The sequence below is a fragment of the Columba livia genome, chromosome 4, assembly GCF_036013475.1.
Source record: "Columba livia isolate bColLiv1 breed racing homer chromosome 4, bColLiv1.pat.W.v2, whole genome shotgun sequence".
Classification (NCBI taxonomy): Eukaryota; Metazoa; Chordata; class Aves; order Columbiformes; family Columbidae; genus Columba; species Columba livia.
The window spans coordinates 9,098,751-9,119,941 of record NC_088605.1 but is presented as its reverse complement, the minus strand read 5'-3'; the positions used below and the strand labels follow the sequence as shown (position 1 = coordinate 9,119,941).

At 37.5% G+C, this 21,191-nt stretch overlaps 1 protein-coding gene across 8 annotated transcripts in view; it reads right to left on the bottom strand.

Annotated features, from left to right (window-relative positions):
* The window catches only part of NSD2 (nuclear receptor binding SET domain protein 2), a 103,651-nt gene that overhangs the window by 23,504 nt on the left and 58,956 nt on the right, over positions 1–21,191 (bottom strand). For 5 of the 8 annotated variants that reach the window (XM_065060365.1, XM_065060364.1, XM_065060366.1 and 2 more), the window contains exons 4-10: positions 17,506–17,672; positions 16,658–17,149; positions 11,862–12,006; positions 10,769–10,846; positions 9,189–9,307; positions 6,010–6,091; positions 4,879–5,003 (exon numbers count right to left, since the gene is read on the bottom strand). In XM_065060365.1, coding sequence (XP_064916437.1) covers positions 4,879–5,003; positions 6,010–6,091; positions 9,189–9,307; positions 10,769–10,846; positions 11,862–12,006; positions 16,658–17,149; positions 17,506–17,672 — 1,208 coding nt within the window. Of the gene's footprint in view, positions 1–146; positions 5,004–6,009; positions 6,092–9,188; positions 9,308–10,768; positions 10,847–11,861; positions 12,007–16,657; positions 17,150–17,505; positions 17,673–21,191 lie in introns of those variants that run through there. The other 3 variants (XM_065060368.1, XM_065060367.1, XM_021288914.2) reach the window with 2 other exon arrangements.

Below are 21,191 nucleotides of genomic sequence, written 5' to 3'. Positions count from 1 at the left end.
TGGTTAGAGGGTTTACATTTTTTTTAATCTAAGCACAACTTAGTATAAGTCAATAAGCAACATACAAACAACAGATCGGACTGTATTCAAAAGACAATCTATTGTGCACCCACACGGAGACAGAAAAACTGACAGAGCCAATTGAGTTACAGTTAACATTTCCTTTATTTCAGTATAAGAATTCCTGAACTGAATGAAGAATGATATTTTGGCCCATACTGCTAGACTAGATAAATTCTTTAAGTATGCGGTGCCACAAGTGTACACAGTACTATAATAGCAAAAAAAAGACGGCCTGGGACAAGGTTCATTTTTATTATTAGCAGGAGTTAGACGTTTCAGATAAGGATATTATGCACTTCTGAATTTGCCTGGAAAGTTAATTAAAACTCTGAGAACATTTTAAAACATTATAAAATTGCCTACAGATACTCACGATGCTTTGATAGGGGGTGTGGAATAAAAACCTACATTATGTAAACATTCAGTAAACAGAATCTCTGCACTCTGAAGCCTAAGTAATACACATGATGAGAATAATTACATAAGAAACTTAATTTTCTACACAGAACGTGCTGCCAAAGAACAGAAGTCAAGCCTAGAACTTTTTTCCATGTGAAAGTGGAAGCATCGTAACAAAACTATACGATCTGGTGGGCGATGCAGGTAATTTCAATTATTAGAGGCTTTAAAAGAGGTTTAGCAAGAAACAAGTCCAATTATTGCAGTGTCTCACAAAAACGTACCCCTGGCTGCTTACTGGTGCTTTGAAACAGGAAGAAAAGAAATCTATAGGCATACAGAAACAAACACAGGAAACAAGCGGCTGCTAAGTCACAGAATTTAAAGGGACACTATACATTAAATAATCCTTAAGTATTGTTTTGAAGAGAAAATTATCCTTGAAGGCAGCTAAAAGGAAAGGCTAAGCACACTGATTTTGCTTAATGATCTGCAAGGTTTGCTTTGACTATTTCTTTAGGGTAACGTTAATTCCTTTCTTCCTTCCTGTTCTTAGGTTCTCAAATACAGTTATTTTTACCTTCAGTAAGCCTGCCTAGAATATTTTAGTTGTATACTGTAGGACAACCAGACTCCAGGGTCAATAAATGGAACTGACGTACGTTTTTAGTCACAAGTTGTAGATGTCTCAAGACTCCCTTCTCAAATACCTTACCTTTTAAGAATTGTACATGGTTTCTCCATTGTGTACACATGCTAATACCCATTAAAAATGCAGATAAACCAAATCTGCCTCAAATTGGTAATGAGAGAAAAAAAATACCGTTTAGTATGCAGAAAAAAAGAGCAAAATTTCAGGCTTGCATTATTGGGCCTTGAAAACGTAAGAAGTTGTAGGTACAACCAGCAACAGAGCTCGTTTTGACACTGGATGTTACAGAAAGAAGAAAGAATTCCCTCTAGGGAAAAGATAAGGAACTTACAATAAAAGCAACATCTTCAAAATCTTTCACAGGCTTCTTTAAAGTGCCATCTGCTGGTCAGCTCATACTTCACCAGGATATGATGAATGACAGACTAGCTAAGAATTTAACTATTACATGTTCTTTATTTTGTCCTCTCTTAGAAAAAAAAAGTACTGTTTATTTGACAAAGTTCAGAAGTATTATCTAGACCCTGCAGGATACTATGACACTGTCAACAAGTCATACAATTTAGTGAAGCAAGACAGGAACCACAAAAATTGATTGAAAAGCTAAAGCAGATCTATGTTTCACGCAAACACACCAAGTGTGTCAATAAACCAGCAGTAATGGTAAAGTCTTTTTTATTTATTTAAAAAAATACTGCTTACACTCTACTGGCACCTACTACATTATTGGGGGGGGTGGAGGGCCAAGGTAAAAAAAGAAACAAGAATACACCAGCTGTATCTCACGAATACCATGAGCTTTTGGATGGTTACACCAAGTCTCACATAGGCAGTAAAAAACTGCTCCAAGCCTTTGCAGACTGAAGTGTTGAGTAACTTTCTCACATGTGGCCCTATCAGTTCCTCATTAAGAATTAGATTTTAAACAAAATCGTGCTTCACATGGAGCACTGAAGAAACGACTACTGATGTCAAGTGCCTAGAAGTAAATGTAAGTATTTTGTTTCAAGATTAAATGCACATATGAATTGTAGTCATTCATGTGTAAACACCTGACTGCTTTGTCCATCTATCTTAAGAAAACTTCAAAGCTGCCCCCCCTCCTTTTTTTTGAGAGGAGTAAAAGTCTACCTTTCATCTCTGATATGTCAGGTCTAAAAATGTTTGTTTGTTTTTAAGGCGGAAATGTCCACACCCCCACCCTTGTCTCTCTCGCCTGTGAATTAGATACCCAAAGTAACTTATCAATTGAAAATTTGGCCTAAAATTCCAAGTAAATCCGAGTTAAAAAAATGCCAAACAACAACAAAAATAACCTAAAAATATTTTTAAAATGTCAAATAAGATGCAGCTTTCAAACAAGAAAAAAAATGAGTGCACCCTTCCTATTGAATACACCTTTCCTAGAGCTCATTTTAATGGACTGGCATTTCAGAGGTGTGCAGTTAGCAACACTCCTTGACAAACAACAGTCACGTCCAGGTTCCATTCTGGAACCAGCTGCCCACAAATAGTGTGTGTGGGGGAAATAAAGGAGAAAAGGAGGCCAGAATCCACTCAGCATTGCTTGTGGAGGTGTATGTACTTGTGGAATATACAGAATTTTTGTTAAGAGAGCATCTAAGCCAACATTTAAAAGCATTATAGTGAACACAGAAATATAAAAGTTAAATCAGTAAGTGTATTTAATGTTGAGAAGAATTACAGCCTATTCAATTCGCTGAGCAAGACTTTCATCATTGTGTTTGTTTTTTGAACTCTTTTCCTTAACATTCGGGAGGTTTCTCTCTGAATGAACGCTCTCGGGGTACACACATATTTAGCCATTTAGACAAGTGCTAAATAACAATACAAAAGGGAAAAAAGTTTTTAAAGCCACCCACACAATCCAAAATTTGTATCATTCCTTGTTTAGTAGAATAGATCAACAGTAAGCTCGGAAACACATGCCTGACATTTTTGCTTTATTTAAAGGCAAATATATCTAAAGTCCTAGGAAACAAACTGGGCCCGATCCTTAATTGGTACAAGTTCAGGTCAGGGTACCTTTAAACCATTTAAGGATCCAGCCCACTAATCTGCTCCCCCCTGCACCCAGTGCTGCACAGGGTGGATTTTCTGTCATGTTGGCAGTGACCGTTTTGATATTTTAAAACCTTTTAAACCCTTGAATACAATTCACTCTCTAGTTTGTGTATCGATGCTATGCGAGCAGTGCATGAGGTTAATTTTTCTCACAGCTTTTGCTGTTTAGCAGTAGCTGAGTAGATTAAGAGCTAAGTTTTAAAATTTCCACCTCAGCCTATATAATCATATCCCTTTTTACATGTGAACAGTTAAGTTACAACCCAAAATCCTACAAAAGTGAACCTTTTGTCAAGAAAGATTTCTGGAAATTTCTTTTTATAAACACAATATCTAGAAATAGAAGAATCTTCCTCCTGAGATTACACTATTTGGAGATGCATATCTAGAGTTAAAAAGACAGTATGTTCCTTAAACTGGTCTGGCTGAATAGATGGTCCCAAACTCAAACAGCCATTAGGCAGCAAGTCCCAGCTGTAAAGCCAAACCAGCAGAAGCTGGTGAGCCAAGGGATGGGAGTCTCTCAATTGAGAGAACAAAATGAGAACAAAGATTACTGCACTTGACTGCTGACATGGTCATTATGTCCTGTGGGACCTCCTCTGCTTGTTTTATAGGGGTACAGGAAGGAGAAATTGCTGTTTTTTGTTAAAATATTTTTCCGCTTTCAGTAGATATAGAGCCACGAACATGCAACCTTTTTTCCCCACCTGGAGGTCAAGCATTTACTCAATGTTGTCTATATTTGAACTGCGTTAGTTATCGTGTCTAAGCACCTCATGCGTTTGTTAGGGGAGATGAAATAGTCTCTGTGAGAACTGGAAGTCCCATGTTAGTAGGCGAGTGTTTTCTCTACAGCTTCTGTAATACAAACTGCTTGAAGCTGTTTGTCTATGGATATTTTACTAAATCCTACCAACTACATTTCTGAATCCACCTGCAAAACAGCATGCACACTTCACCCCCATGCTGCCACTCTTTGGCTGGTTGGTTTTAATCGTGTAGATGACTTGGGGAATGGTTTAATGGATCGTATTAATACATTTCTTGTACATACATTTCATTTATTGTATGTCAGTTGAGAAGAATTACAGTTCCAAATACGCAGAGCTAAGACTAAGATTAGTAAGTATCAAAAAGATACATCCTGCACTGTCTATTGAACTCTACTGGGGACGAAGCTATTTGCATCACAGAGAAATAGCACTTAAAACAGCCTGAAAACTAATTTGAGCTTCAAGGGGCTCTGCTCAGAAAACTGTCCAGTTCTAGATCAAACAGAGGGTTAGGAAACTTGCTTTGATTTAAAAGCTATGGCAACATGACAATATTGAGTTACAGAATGTAACTAATGTAGTACACTTACATAAAGTCTGTAGAAGAAAATACAGAACACACTGGCATTTTACTTTGCCTCTAATAGAAGGTTACAATTCTAAAACTTTGTTGGTAAATACATTAAAAACCACAATATGTCAATGTCCCCAAATCAGACGTTTGTACTACAACAAATGAATTTGCAATGCACACGTTAACAGGTTTCACAGAGGCCAGAACTGTAACTTGTCTAGAGCACCAACGTTAGAGAATTCGCCTTTGATTTTTGTTTTTTAAACAAGATTCACACCTGAAAATTTCTGTAATTAAATGGCTGTGTGCAAACACCACTTTTTTTTTACCTCATTCTCAGTTAAGGAAGCTGAAGGAGATGAACTCTTGCTAAAAGCAAGAGTTGAAGATTCTGCTGCTGAAGCCCGATTTCGCTTCTTCAGAGGTTTACATGCATCAGACAGATTTTTCGTTGCTGTAAAATAATTTTGGTTTACAAAGTGAAGTTTGGAACTTTAAAACGTTATCTCCCTGACGCCATTTAAAATATTCCTTCAGATAAAGGAAGGATTGATTTAGGTAGGTCTTCTGGGCTGAGAACATGAAGTAAGTTTCTGAAACCACATCTTTTGGCTAGATATTAAAAATTGAGAGGTTTCTATTAATCGAATATGTACTACAAATGGCTAAGAAATGGTTTTCCTTTTTTTTTTTTTTGGCTTATTTCTATTAAAATCCAAGTATCTTGTGACTTACGACCTCTTTAAAACAGAGGTAACAGTTATCTCCTCAGTTAAACTTTAGAAGGCCTATGTGATCTCATGACAATCTGAGTACCACTGATGTTTTAAGAGGAAGGTCACACAGAGGAGCTGGGTACCAGACATTATCTACAGCACGTCATCACTTGGACATCACGCAGAACTTGCTGGAGCTTACTCGTCTTTGGCCCATCGTCATAAAACCTAAAGACATGCTTTTACACAAGTTACCTTAAACTTGAGCATCATTAACAAGTCTGACTTCCAGATTTTGGTCCAAGGTTACTCAGAATTCCCTCTCGTGCTCCACACTGTCTCCCATCAACCACCATGTAAAAGGACTAAAATCACATAGTAACTGAATACATTGATGGTCACTGCACTTCATTTTATTGGGCTAATGCACGATGACAAGTTGGAGCAGCAGGATCTGTATTGCTGCTCGCCAAGATAACAGGGCAACAAGCTTTAATTTGGTGCCATCAAATGGTGAACTTGTGAACTGCTGCTCTAAATCAGCAATACACAATTTCAGTCAAGTATAACGTTCCAAAATGGTGGGAGTGAAGGAAGAGGGCACGTTCCCCCCCAAAACTGTGGCACGCTGGCTGTAACTGGTTATTGCGTCAGCAAAATTTAGCCGGCTGCCTCAGACAACCTGTTTATTTTCAAATTATTTAATTGAAAAAGTTACATTAAAACTTATTCTGACCACATTACCTGACTGGTTCTTTTGTGAAGAGGAGGTTTCTGTGACCTTAGAAGAGTTTGTTTTTGCTGTTTTGTCATTGCTTGTCTCCCTCTGTCACAAAAAAAAATATGAAAAAATAAAAAAACTCCTAATTGATGAGTGGTTGGATAAAACTGGCAATTACTTCTGGATTTATGTTATTAAAATGAAAGTGTCTTTACAAATATCTGAATGGTAATGTAGTTAAGCTAGCCCCATTTAAGTGACTTTTAAAACTCATTTACAGCACAGGGTACAAACCCATAAACAAAGGAGGAAAATTAAAGAACACAGTATTCCAGTATCCCACTTATCCATCCCAAACTCAGCATATCGAAAAGGGGAGCTCTAAATGAACACAAGACACGTAAATTATCCTTACTATTCTTTGTCTAAATTGGTCACATTAAAATCTTTACTTATTAAAGGTAAACTGCAGAATCACTATATCAATTTGAGAATAAACCCTGTGCAGAATTTAAAGTCTCAGTGAGGCTTGCTTTCAACTCCACAACTTATAGCAGTGCCATTTTTTAAATTACTATGGTTAAGATTGTTTCAGCATTTCCAAAAGAAAACCCCCATTTTCAAGGGAGCGCAAACAACACATACATTTGCTCCGGATTGAGAATTTATCATTAAAAGTTTAGGCCGAAAACTGGGGAAGTTTTTGCCAAAGCTTTGCCAAAATTAGACACTGTTCCTTATACATGCCACTATTTTTTTTCCTTTTGTATGTTACAAATTCATTCAAGTAATAACCCACTAAAATAGTAGTCAAGAATGCTTAACCCTGACAAATGCTCACTTGATCAATAAGAATAATCCTACAGAACAGAGGTTTTGCGTACTTTTTCATATTCTTCATCTGACATTTAGGTTTTTTTACAACAGATGTGCAGGTGAACGCCTCAAATAGCAAAGAACTGGTTTCCTTTGTGAAAATTGATAGGAATGGTTGCGGTACTACAGATATGCTAGACTGAGCTTTTACTGACTGGGAAGCAGACTGAGACACCTTACCACTAATGCCACCAGGCGCCCAATTTCAGTTTTGTAAAACTACTGTTACACTTCTGTGCAGAAATGAAAGAAAATGTATAGTGTAGTTCACTCTTAAATTTAAAGCATGCTTTACAGAACCCCCGTTTTGTTAACATGCATTTTATACACATCCATGAAAGCACAGATGAATGAATCAGTTTTTCCAACTTCCGTATAGGTACTTATGACTTAGTTACTTTGTGCAAAAAACATTCAGGTTTTGTAAAAAAGAATTAAGGGCAAAAAGGAGATGATAATGCATGACTCTCATGCAAGAAGCAAAATGCTGTGAAAAAAAAGCTCCTCCTATCCAAAATTATTGTAACAAAAGCCTGCAGGTAAACTGGGAACAGCAGAAGGAAGGTGTGTGGTTAGTGTTGGCTTTTTGAACCATTACATAGACATTTTCACTGTCATTCACTAAATGCTTTACTAAGCAGCAGCACATACAGACAGAAATAGCCTGGGCTGGTGAAGGCAGGAAAAAGACTAAGAGATCATTCATAAAAGAAACCGCAAAGCAACCATTCTACTATATCTGACCCTTCTGTGGACAGAAGCACAAACACTGCTAAATGCATTTAGTTGCCAAATTACCTAATATTTACACGTATCAGATTCCTTCTAACTAGTTCTGATAAATAGATCAGATAGAGGACAACACTTTTAAAATGAACATTACTCAGTCAGCCTTTATCAGTGGTATGTAGCTTATGGGAATAATTAATCTCACGTATTTGTTTATTTTCCTGTTAATATTCACATCTGCATCACAGCATCAGAGATACCAGAACCTCCTCTGCATGAACTATCCTGTGACCACCCTTCATTCTACTTGTGATAATGGGGCTAATTGTAGCATACGACTGCTAGTGGGACAGTAAAGAAGTAACTTCAGGGACAGTCAAAACAAGGACTTCATAGCAGGAAATAATTACAATAAGCAAACTTAATTATTCCATGAATCTAATGTATTACAGTGAATTCAAATCAATTCAACAAGTTTAAAAAAAGTCCAAAAGCTTCTCCTAGAATGTAAGAAGAATATTCAATAACTAACCTGTTAGGGCAAGAAGTGCAAAAAACAGTTTTGGTGCTTCTTTCTGCAAAGGTAACAACGTTTCTCTAAGAATTACCTTTGTCCCTTGCTAATAAGCTCATTAAGCCTGGCTATATGTAATTCTATTTATTTTTTATATTGAGCTCTAAAGAAGATGCCTGAATAGCCACAATATCAGAGATACTGAAATAACCAGCAACAAACTGACATCTACAAATGCGATCTGCGTAATTAATTTAAAATTCATTAAAAAATAAATCCACTACCTTTCCTTATATTAGGTTGTTTCTTTTAATCATCCTGAGATGAGGTCTGCGTTACTCACACTACAGTATGATATTGTAATAACATACCTGAAAACGCCTGTGAAGTGTTTCCACACTAAACTTAAGTTTTCACACAAGTAAAACCCATGAAGTTCACCGGTCTCCATGCATGACTAAATAAACCTACGCTTACTATTTGGGCTGTATCCATATACGTAGTTGTAGTGACCTATGTGAGGAAAATTCTCATTTTCACAAGCAAGCTAAACTGCAAAGTAGCCTGTGATTTGTGTGAGAGATATACAGTAATATTGCCTGTATATGTAAGAAATGGCTCAGCATGCTGCTCTAAAATGTTCTGTAGGCTTCCAGTTCTTTAAAACTAATTTTCCTGTGCTTTCCTCTCCCTCCACTTTTCTCTAAATGAAGTATTGACTGAAGATATTTTTTTCCGTTCTTGTATATATCTCTGAACTCCAATTCAGGAGGAATGAAAAGAACTACAAAGCACGACAAGCCGAAAAGGTCATGCCTCTGCACATTCCTCTGCGAAACAGATTTTCGCAGCATACATTTTCACCACAGTTAGTGCAACTTGTCATATCTCCATCCTCAAAACCAAAGAAAATAACCCCCACAGTGATAAGCTCACATGTATCTCTGAATATTTGCAACAGTTTGCTTTGATATACGGACATTACTTTTTTAATCCTGAAAACGGAAATGCTGACAAACTTAACTACAGCAATGTGATTGGTGCTGCTATAAATCAACCCAAACAAACCAACGACATAATTACCTTCCGATTATTCTGTTTATCCATCCTGAGTCTTTTCCTAGGTGCTTCCTGAACTTCAAAATCTTCTGTAGGTTCCTTTGTCCTCTTTTTTTGGTTTCTTTTATTTCCATGTAAGTTACCTTGGGATGGGGGATGGGGAAACTTACATGAAAAATAATCTAAAACCCACTTTCAAATTATTTTGAACTGATCTAGTTATTTAAGTTACTTTTCTTTCAGTCATTATTTTTAAAACACGGTTAAACATTAACACAGTTTGATAATCTCTTAATGCTTAAGGCCTGGTTTCTGGTGCTGAAGACTAACTCTAGAACACATCCAAATCAACTGCTTCATACTCGAGTTATTTCAGAAAGATGAGTCTACCTGTATAAGCACTAGTTTAAGGTCTGACTATTACTGCCCAACAATTGTTTTGTATCTTCAGACTGCACATGAATGATCTAAATAGCTTTTAACTCTCCTGCTGCTTTGTAACATTGAGGTGAAATTTTAAGTCTCCTCCTTAAGTCTCCTTTAAGTTCTCCAAATGATACAGATGGAGATACGGGTGACATCTATTAAGGGCCCTCTGGAAAAACCAAGATATCACCAACAGTACAGATTAGCTCTCTCCCTCTGGTATGGCAGTTCCAGACTCTCTCTAACACGCTTAACTTATATTTTAGAGGAGACCATGAGATCCCTTTGTGAATCAAAATCCTAGGAAGAGAATCGTGTTGGTCATTTTAAACCAACAGACTTATTAATGTATTTAGACGATCATTCACTGTAAAGTTGAAGCAGCTGCTAGATGACAAAAGGTCAGTCCCTAACCTACATTTGCACAGGTTCAGCTACTGTTTGCACTGGCTCTACCTCAAAAAGAGAGATGAAGATTTAGGAACTGGTCTGTTTCCATCAGGATGAGATGACAACATTATTACACTCTCCAGCACTCTCTAGTTTATGAAGCTACAGAGTATCATTACTATGAAGATTGCGAGCTCCAGGGGCACAAACATGTTAACTGAAAATTGCCCTACAGCTACGAGCATTCTCCTCCAGTGGGAACAAATAGCTGTGATTATTAAAAATTTAGCAACTTGAAAATTTAATTTTCAAATTAATGTTCTTAGCTAAACAATCTGGGACATATTCTATGATCAGACTCTGAATCCACAAAGCAGACTGAAATGGCTCCAGGAGAACCTGCTACTTACAAAAAGCCAGCAAAAGAAATCCCACGGTATTCTTCCAAGTTTAAGATAAGAGGATTTGGGTAGGGGAACGATTGAACTGACATGTTTTCATCTGTAGATAACTATAAACGTACACAATATATGTACTAGAAACACCTGGTACAGGTACAATTTCAATTACATTTCTTGCAATATGAATGACACTGAGGAAGGTGAACAAAATTCAGCACTACAGTGTTTAGATATTTAATTTGGGATCCATTAAAATTCTAACGTCAAGGAAGACAACATCTGAGATAAAATAAAGAGATTATGATACGTGGGCGATTACATAAAAAAATACACTCAATAGCTACTTATAAGGATGAACTGTTTGCACACAACACAACTTTCAATTACTTCTGGATCTTGATCTCCTTTTAGGTGAGTCTTGAAACACTTTACGTTTGGCCTCTCCAATATTCTTCAATGATGAACCTTGAGAGATACAGAATGTGTTTTTTTTTTAAACTGATATCCAAATATTTGACACTTAAAATTTAAAGTTAAAAACTTTTCAATTTTCCACAAAATGATGTTATTTCACACACACACAGATAGTTAACAAAACTGACTGCCATTTTTATACAAGTTTTTCCAAGTCTCACAAACTTTCAAACACTCCCTCTCATTCTTGTCATTGCCCAAAGCAGCACCTGTTGTCTTCTAATACTTCCATAGTAAGTCCCTCTTACAGTGCTGTAAAGCTATTTAAATTTGGAAAATGATAGCTACTTAAATTTGATAAAGCTCATGAAAATGCCAAACTATCTTCTTCCTTCTTTCTCAAATAAGCGACTCCAAGACCCCTCAAGTATTTTGCAAAATAATTGAGACTGTTTATCAAAACCAAATGCTAGACAACAGCAACAAAAAAAAAAAGGAGAAAAGAGTTATTTGCACTCCGGTACAAAGCCCTGAAAACTTTGAGTAGCAAAATAAAATGCCAAACGGATGAAAGTTTCAGATTAAAGTTTGGAATACTTCTTCCTGAGTTAATGATGACATGGGGTAATATACTTCAGGTATATGTGAAGAAAAGGTGTAGCACTGATTAAACTTTTAAACCGTTTCCTAACTATCCCATAAAAAACCAGCTCAAATTTTACTAGAAGTTAACACTCCATCTTCCCTTTCCAGCTTCCACTCGTAACAGGCAGTGGATGCAATGGCAGCTGCTTGTGGGCAGAAGAAGAATGAGAAATCAGCAATCGCTAAACAGTAGAAGGTTTACATATAACAACTTTTCAGAACAATGAGCAAGAAATGTAGACTTCATGGGTTGCGTTTATTGTAACCATTGGCATTCCTTTGCTATTGGCACAAACACCAAGAATTAAAACTGGAAAACAGTGAAAGCTGTTTTCCCTACAGGTCTCAAATATGTGCTTAGTTTAACACCACTATGTATATCAAATTTAGTTAGAGTACACTAGCACAGTTTTACGTTTACCAGAGTCTTCTTCAGATTTGGGAGAGGTCACTATGGCAAACTTTGTGTTATAGCGAGCTTTCTGTTTTTCACTAAGCATGTTCCACTGCGATTCGAGCAGTTCTTCAATCTCCTCACTTGAAGCATCTGGATGTTCAGCAACCACCTATACATGCAGAAATAGGGTTGTATTAACAAAAGGTGACCATTGAAAAAAATGGCGTACATCTATTGCTTTGCAAAACTGGATACAAACAAGTTATTTAACATTTCTGCTGCAGACAGAACTAGATTAAAACCTTCTGTATCCAGTTTTTCTTTGAAGAACCATTTCTCTTTCTCTGTCCCTCTAAAAAATTCTAGTAGCATATTCAGAAGTAATAAGAATCATAAGAGTAAGCTTAAGTCTTGTCTTGTGGTCATCCAAAAAATTTTGTATTATTTCTTGATGAAGTTTAAATCTATACCACAAAAGACAGGCAAGCAATATTGGAATATATGCTTGCCTACAAAGACATCCACCGTTTTATAGAACTCATTAAACACAGAACTCATTACACCTATATCTTAGCACAGAGATTTCCACAAGCTAGCATCTGACGCAACATTTTCCTACATTAATTCATTGCTTTTTACTATGTATATGAACATTGGGAACTCAGAAAGCTGTGCATCTTTTCTTAATAATAGAAGCGTGACACATAATAGTCATCCATTTAAGAGAGTTTCTAGAAGTTTATTCAACACAGACAATCCAGTATTAAAAACATAGAAAAAAAATCCTCCCAAACTCCTTCAGTATTCCCATACTTCTACTTGAGGAAAACCACATTTGATTAATTATAGAAATCAGAAATCTCTAAGACTCTATGATCTACAGAAATCAAGCAGTAGCTTTAAAAACAACCTCTCTCATCCCATTAACCAGCAGTCTCCAAAATCTCATTACTGAAGTGATGTAATCAATACCCCAAAAATCATGGAGTAAGATGAAAACTAGGCCAACAAAGCCAAGTGTTCAAATTGTAACACCACTGAACAGAAATACAAATTTTCTGTGATAAATGGAAGGGATTAAATCTGATTTCTTATAACTTAGTGTCTTAAAATTGCACTGCCTGTTGTCAAAGAAGATACAAGTGTGATTGAAGCCTCTCCAGGGATTAGATCTTGTAACTTCCTTCCATTGGGATTATTCAGTGTCTAGAAGGAAAATTCATGCTGTAATTTTTCTCCTCGTAGAGTGCTAACAGTTGTCTTGCTTCTATCTGGCATAACCCATCTGCATAAAGCTTGGACAATATAACTACGTTTGGAGGCCTCTACTCAAAGCTTGATTAAAATCCAACAATATCAAAAAAGTTATTGAAAGGGGTGAATGTAGACAGACACAGAAGATACCCCTCCAACAAATCTCACTTCTTTAGGAAAAGAAACTAGCATCAATTTTGACCACTGCCGCTAAAATTGTATCGTTCGTTGTGCTCAACTAGGGCACAGAGTTATTTAATTCTCTAAGAAATAATTGGCTTTGCTCACAAAAATAAGACACAGTTCAATATCATCTCCAGTTCCACCAAAATATGAATAAAACCAACTCTCAACTGACTAGGAGTGCTTTGAAATGACAAGCAGAAGACACTCATGGTTCTTAAAGGTTAAGGGATCCTTGCAAAGAAGCCTTCACAGGAAAATGCCCAGCAGTCTTCTCCAAAGTCTTCATGCTGAAATACTCCATCCCAGCATACACACTGGAAATTATGTATTTGGTATCTTGGTGTATGTGAAAACCACACGTTTCTCCCAGGTACTAACTAACTATGCTACAGAACACACGGAAGATGTTTTATTTGGTTCAGGAACTAATATCACTAGAGGTGTGGAAAACATGGTAATTAGACCAGGCATGACCTTGCTCACCGGAGCAAAGCATTTTACCTTTGATGTTCAACAACTCCTTACACAGACAGAAATCTTCAGTTGTAAACCCAACCAACAAAATTATTTGTTAATTTACCTCAAAACCGACTCAAGGCCTAAATCAATGAATGAATATAAACAGCACAGCCTCTCACTGAACAATACCTTTATCGTGAGTCAGACACTCCCTTCTAATGACTCCTAAGGTTATATTTCACAGAGGAAGCGCATAAGAATGCCAACAGTACAAAATACAACTTTATGCCTTTGGTAACAGCTTGAAGTACTTAATGCATCGCTACAACCACATAAGTGTTCCAGGCTTTGAACACCTCCCTCAGGGCAGCATCATTAAAAACATTTTCCAGCAGTTCATCCACTCTTACAGCAGCCATCATTCATTTCTAAAAATTTCAACTATTCCTCACCCTCCTATCCCCAGAAAACATAACACAATAAGTAACAATTAATAAAACCAAATTCATATTTGAATCCTACTACTGTACAATCTGGACTCCAAGAACACAATGGCAGAAACAGCTCTACTTTTAAGAGAGTTTGTGATTATTAGAAGCCCCAAAAGAGAAGCCTTCAATCATTCCTTTCCATTCACTTCCATCCCTTCCCCAGTCTGGGGGCCAGAGATGGATCCATATTTTTCCTTTCTTCTAAGCTGCCACACACAAATACTAAAGTAGCCATAAGACGTCAACAATACAGGTAGCTCAGAAAGAGGTATGTTTTTTCAGCCAAGGTTATCACTCCTCCTAAAGCATCAAAACATCTACAACAGCAACAAAACAAACTATTGGATGGAAAGCAAACCATGCAAGTTGAATCAAATAATCTTAATGGAAGGGGAAACTCCAAATATGACTTTGGGTACAATCTCCACCTTCCACTGAAGGCAGAGACACTGCCGTTATAAAAGCAACTCGACAGGTTGGAAATATAAACCAAATTTGGGTAACTTAGGTTCTGTGTGAGAAGCACGAATATCTAAAACGCTATTTCTGCACTTTGCCAGTTAACTTTGCATCAAGAGAAAGGAAACTCTCCTCCCCGGAGCACTCCGAGGGACTGTTACCTATAGTTGCCTGGTATAGACAGTGTTCCTAACCCAGTTCTGTTTTACGGAGATAAAAGCTTCTGTACCTATCAGAATGGACCACACCATCAGGTGGACTGGGGATTTCATGACTGATCTGATCAAAAGGTATTCTTGGCAGAAATGCTAGGATATCCTTTCTCTAAATATATGCAATATTTTGAAACTTACTGCCTTCTACTTGTAACGCTATTCAATATTAGCCACTATCACCAGTGTGATTTTCAAGCTTAAGCAAGTTTTTCAGTTTCCCGAAATGACACTTGAAGACAAAGCAATTCTTCAATGTATTGTAATAGTCTTGACATTGTCTATCTACTAATTTGAGAATTACAGTATAACCATAGTAGGAGATGAAGCTTGATAACTGGCACAGAAAATAGAAATATAACATCAGAGACTCAGCACGTCTCTACTGTGGTAAGATATGTTTGGCTAAGACTCCATAAAACTAGTCATAATAATCTTATTTCTTCCAGAGAAGTAATTTCAAGTCTCTCAATATTGCACAAGAGTTCTTGCTACCTACCTTAAAGGCCAAGGAAATTCCCCCTTGCCATTATACAAGACATAAGGTTACTTACAGAAAAACTGAACACAGAACACTAGTCTCTCAACCGTGAGACAGGTGATTTACCCATACAGCTTTTCATCATGAATATGTCGAAATCTATATTTAATAGTCTGGCTACAAACCCCTTTCCTTTCCACAGCCAACAAACTGAACTGCCAATGCTCTTCTCCATTTAACCAAAGTCACTAAAAGATACGCAACGCTGTGTTCATTTTAACTCTCAATATTAGCTTCAGATGCAATGATCTAAAAAGATCCTAAGTTTAAACACAACTAATTGTCTTTCATAGAACAGAAGCCGTTTTTCAATTTTTCTTTATAAAGTTCACATCTATTAACGTTTTCTAACACAAACATCCTATAACAAAGTCAACCATTCATAGCTAAAGACTGTGACAAAGTCACCACTAACTTTGCGGTACTTCTGTGAGTTATTATGGAATAGTATATGACAATATGAGAAGTCACACTTCTTTCAGTGCATGGAACTGTACTGCAAACAGAGCAGCGGGTGTAAGGAAGAAAAATGATGGTCGTGATTTTAAAGTAACGAGCTAGAACAGCAGTACTGCTTTTATACCTCTAACAGTCTTCCTACAAAATGTTGATATTAAGGTGTTTATTCTACATTGTCTTGGAGTGCAATCCTCTCTAGAGGACCTAGTTGCTGTTCCAGCAGACTGCATGCTGCCAGTGATTTTCACAAGCTTTGTTAACCAGCTTCTTTTGAAGCTCAGCAAAAGATTCTAGGTGGTCAAATGGAGTTTTTGAGTAGTTCAAAGACAAGGGAACAAATCAAAAGAATTGAGCCACATTTTCAGAAAGAATGTACAAGCTAACTACAAATAGATTGTCATAAACAGCATAACCTTTGTTATATTTGCCTGAGCATATGTATGCATATCTACAATGTTTTTCATACATAAAACCAAGTTATGGCTAATACAAAGAACTATTAGATTACGTAGGAAGAAACATGATATATGCTTACAGTACACTGGCATTATCAGTACCTTGTTTATATTGCTTATCTACATCCCTTTCTCTCTCTGTTCCTGTCTAGACTAAGATTTGACACAGGCATACCTTGTCAAGCCCAGAGTATTATAGATTCTACAGTAACAACCAGTTTTCGTCCACTAAAGCAAACAAGTTTCTCTAAGTAGAGAAACGAGAAGAGGCAATCAACAACAATAACAGCTAAAGGAGACTAACCTCATCTCTGTGCTTCTGACAAAAGACCAAAAATTGAGATACTGCATCGCCTTTTCTGCTTCGTGGAGTAGATGCTGGAGTTTTCTTTCTATTGAGAGGGGAGCCTATCCCTCTTTTGGATTCTGCCTGTTCAGATGACTTTTGAGGAGTAGTATTCTTAGTCTCCAACTGACTGCTTTCTTGTGTATCATCAGAGGCAGACAATTTTGATGTCCTTCTCCTCCTCTTGTTAGGAATGCCAGACTCCTTCATCGATTTCAGATTTTGAGTGGTTTCTTCGCTTGAATAAGATGACTCGTCCATCTCCTCTAACGGTTCCACAGCAATGCCAACTTCCTTTGCCACTCGAGGATTAAGATGAGGTCTGTCCCTAACATAGATGAAGGTGTACTTGGCCTTCCGTTCTTCCACTGTCATGCCTACTGCTTCACTTGCTTGCTTAACACCCATGTCCCACTGTGGCCGTAGCTTCCCTGAAACAGGCTTTAACATCTGCAAGATAAGACGACAGCATGAGAAATTTGCCCGTTTTTTATTTCAAAACGCCAACATTAACATAAAACAATTCCAAGAGACTAAGTGTAATGTGTGATTATAATTCAGACATTCAAATGGAATTGTGTTTGATAGCACTGATACCATGCAGGAACCAATGGCAAAGCAAAAGAGTTCATATTTTCAATAAGTAACAACCAGTGGTAAACCATCCCATTCTTTGCATCTCTAAGTACAAGCCTCTGTAGTACAAACTGTTTTTAAAACTTTCTAGAATATCTATTTATATCCATACGTAGCTGTGACAGTAAAAGACAAAGCTGCAAACCTTGTCTGACTTGGTAGCCTCTTACCTTTATTTTCTCTGCTTTAGTGAGGGCTTGTTTTGCACTTTCCTGGCATAACTGTTCAAACTGGTCTTTTTCTTTGAAGGGCACAAGGCTCTTCTCAAATATCCAGGCTCGCTCCGGGGCATCTCCAAAAAACTGAACGTGATATTGACGAAAACTCTTTTTCTGTCCTGAAAATTAAAAAAACAAATGTATTTAAGACACAGCTTAGGTTGTTCTCTGCACTTTCAGACTTGAAGTCTTTTGCAAGCTGTTGTAGTTACCATGGCAAAAGCACAGTACAACTGATCAACCTTTCAAAAACCCACTTAACCATCTTGAAAGTCTGTGAGCTATGATCTGTGAATCACAGAATCGACTGGGTTGGAAAAGACCTCAGAGATCATCAAGTCCAACCCTTGGTCCAACTCCAGTCCATTTACTAGATCATGGCACTAAGCGCCATGTCCAATCTCAGTTTAAAAACCTCCAGGGACGGTGAGTCCAGCACCTCCCTGGGCAGCCATTCCAATGCCTGACCACTCTCTCTGTAAAGAATTTCTTTTAATATCCAGCCTAAATTTCCCCTGGCAGAGTTAAAGCCAGGGGACAGAAACTATTGGGAAACAAAAGCCCAATAGTTTAATTCCTATTAAGAACATGCTTTGCTAAATTATCTTCGGGTTACAATCATCTGCTTTCCGTGTATATTAACTTACACATAGGCCTGGATATTTCTGAAAATGCTACATTTGAAAAAGTTTCCAAACCTTGGCTAGCCTGTGCACTCAGACACATCTCTGATTCGCCTAAACTTTATATTTTAATATTCTTGAATAGAAACACATACTTCAGCTAGTTTTAACACTTGTAATCACAACTTCACCTTAACCAAGTAAGGAATCAAAGCAAGAAATAAAGAGGATTTGGGTGGAGGGAGGGCAGGAAGATAAGAGAACAATTCTGAAACACAGACAAGAAACATTCATTCTTCTAAGATTGTGAAAAGAAATATTGGTTTATTGTATTAAGATATAGGCATACGACCTTCCCCTTCCAAATATCTCAGTGCATCTACAGTGATGGGGGAAGACAACAGCTTCAAAATTTACCACAGTTCACAGTTAACCAACTTCCAAAAGGCAGAGGTAAGAAAATCAGATTTTAAATGTCCTCCCTCCATCTCCTTCATTAAAACTAGCAGATTTGTTGTTTAAGTGTTCAAATGAGGGTCTCATTTAAAAATAGAAGGTTTTAACTGTGATGACCTACAGTTTTGAGTTTGTAAATTCTATTCTGCTAGAAAAGGATCAGTTACCCCCCCTACCCACAGTATCTATGGTTCTTCAAGGTGTCAGCACATTAGTATGTCTAATGTAGTACAGGAGGAAAAGGACATCAGGATGTCTGCCCAGTAAGAACAAATAATAGTCACAGTTCTCCTTTAAACTAGGTGTAGGTTTTGCTAGGCTATTCACACACTGCATGTCTTCTACCTTAATCACCAACTTGTTGCTTCATGCGCTACTATCACGGGGATTTTTAAACTTACAGTGACTCATCTGAGATAAGATATGAGAGGAATGGCATAAGGAAAGCTCTTGGGACACATCCAGTCCTGTAGTCTAGTACATGTTCCAGTAGTGCACAGTCGGGAGCAATTCCCTCGCACAGTTAATTATTTTGCCCTCATCAAGAAAATGTTGCTTAACTGGGGACTACTGAGCTCCGATGACTTAATCTGTTGATGATGAAATAAAGGATAATTTTCATATTTTACCAGGATGTCCTAGCTGCAGACAGAGACGGCACAGACAACATCTACAACCACTTGTAAAGATCTGCCTCTGAGCACCAACAGCCCAGTTCCAAGCAGACACCGTGCTCCTTTTACAATATAATGCTGGATGGCCGTAACTGCCTAATTAAGGAGTCTAAATAGCAGAACCACTAGAATAATTGAACCTATTAGTAAATCTTCAGATATCTTCTGTGGGCTGTGTTTGTATCAATGCTCGTGGATAAAATAACAGAATTCATTGGGGGTTGTTAGATACAAAGACATCACTTTGGGCTCACAGAAGCCTGGAACCACTAGTTACTGAAGGTCTGGGGGAGCATTCTGGGGACCTACCACTATTACTTGTCTTTTTCGGTACCCTCACATCTGTGGGTGACCACAGGCAGAGCTGGGATACTGGATGACATGGAGCTTTAGTGTGACTCAGTATGTGCCTTTTTACATGAGTTTGTGCATCCTGTAAGTTCAAAGTTATAAACTTTCCTCAAGCATAACCAGCTGGAATGATGAAATCAAGTACTGGCATCCAGAAATTCAGATTGTTTACAAACATCGTAGAACCTAATCCTAGAAATGAGAAATAGAGATCTAGCTGAGTATTTCTACAACTCCCAGACAAAAGGACTCTTCTGTTTGGAACAGCAGACTTTTGATTGTGCTTCAATTGTGGACAGTAGGTGGAAGAAAATACAAGGCTGGAAATATGTAGTGATGGAAAGATGCACATCAGCGCGCATTTATCAGTTATTACAGCTGCCCAGACCTGGTCAAACTTCCTGAAGGGAAAGGCAGGTCCAAGCCAACTCCACAGCAAATATCAGAAACGATCCTCATCCATATTATGTGAAAGAGACAGAAGTTAACATCTCAAAGCACGTGGGGTGGGCCCTTCTTTCTGTTAGTACTCCACAGGTTGCATTCGGACATATGACATTGGTTTTTGCTAGATCTATTTCTATAGTTTCTTATAAAAAGCTACCACAGAGATTCTTGATAGTGAAGCATAAACCTTGCTCCTTGCAAAAAGCGCAGTAATTCAGCTGGGAATAAATAAACAGCCTTATTTCTCTCAAAATCCAGCTCTTTATCTCATAATAGACCTAATAATCCAAAGACTAAAATCACAGGATCAAAACTCTGAAAGACTCAGACAAATTTTTCTTGTCACAGGAGTCTACAATAACCATTCTAGCAAATATATGAATGCATGAAAGGGTTCTCAAGAAACCGTTTAGTTTCCTACCAACATTGAGCCTAACTACAATCCTAGAGATCATCCTTCAATTTGTTCTTAAAAACCTCCTATGAATGAAGTCACACCATTTCTCCAGGCAAACCACCCCAATGCTTCACTATCTTTACCCCTTCCAAGTTCTTCTGAATACGAAGCCTAAATATTCATTGCTACTAAGCTCTCTCCTTCCCAGAACAAGAAGGGTTTATGCCTTTTCTTCTTTGCATGTAACTCAAGTGATTTAAGGCCAGTTTTCCTTTAGCTCCTTGTCAGGCTAAACATCTCCAGTTCCGTCAGTCTGCCTGTGCAGGTAGATCCCTAGATGTCTGTTCATTCTGTCCTCAGAACCTTCTGTTTGGTCCATGTTTCTTCAAATAAGATGTCCAAGCAGAAGGAAAAGAACAAAGTACTCCCACTGAGGCCACGCTACCACTGGAAAAGCAAAGCATCTACTTCATGCTTTTTATAAGCAACACTATTAGTTTATGTCAGTGCGACTGTGGTCTTTCTGTAGAGAAAACTACAATGGGTTATCATGACTCTCCAATACCTTTCTGCAAAAATGCAGCTTTTCACTCATCTCCCAGCTTGATCACCTCCCACTGTAAAAATTCAACACTTCTACTGAACTACTTTTCTTTTTCTTTTCAGACCAGACCTCCAAAGTGTCAGGAT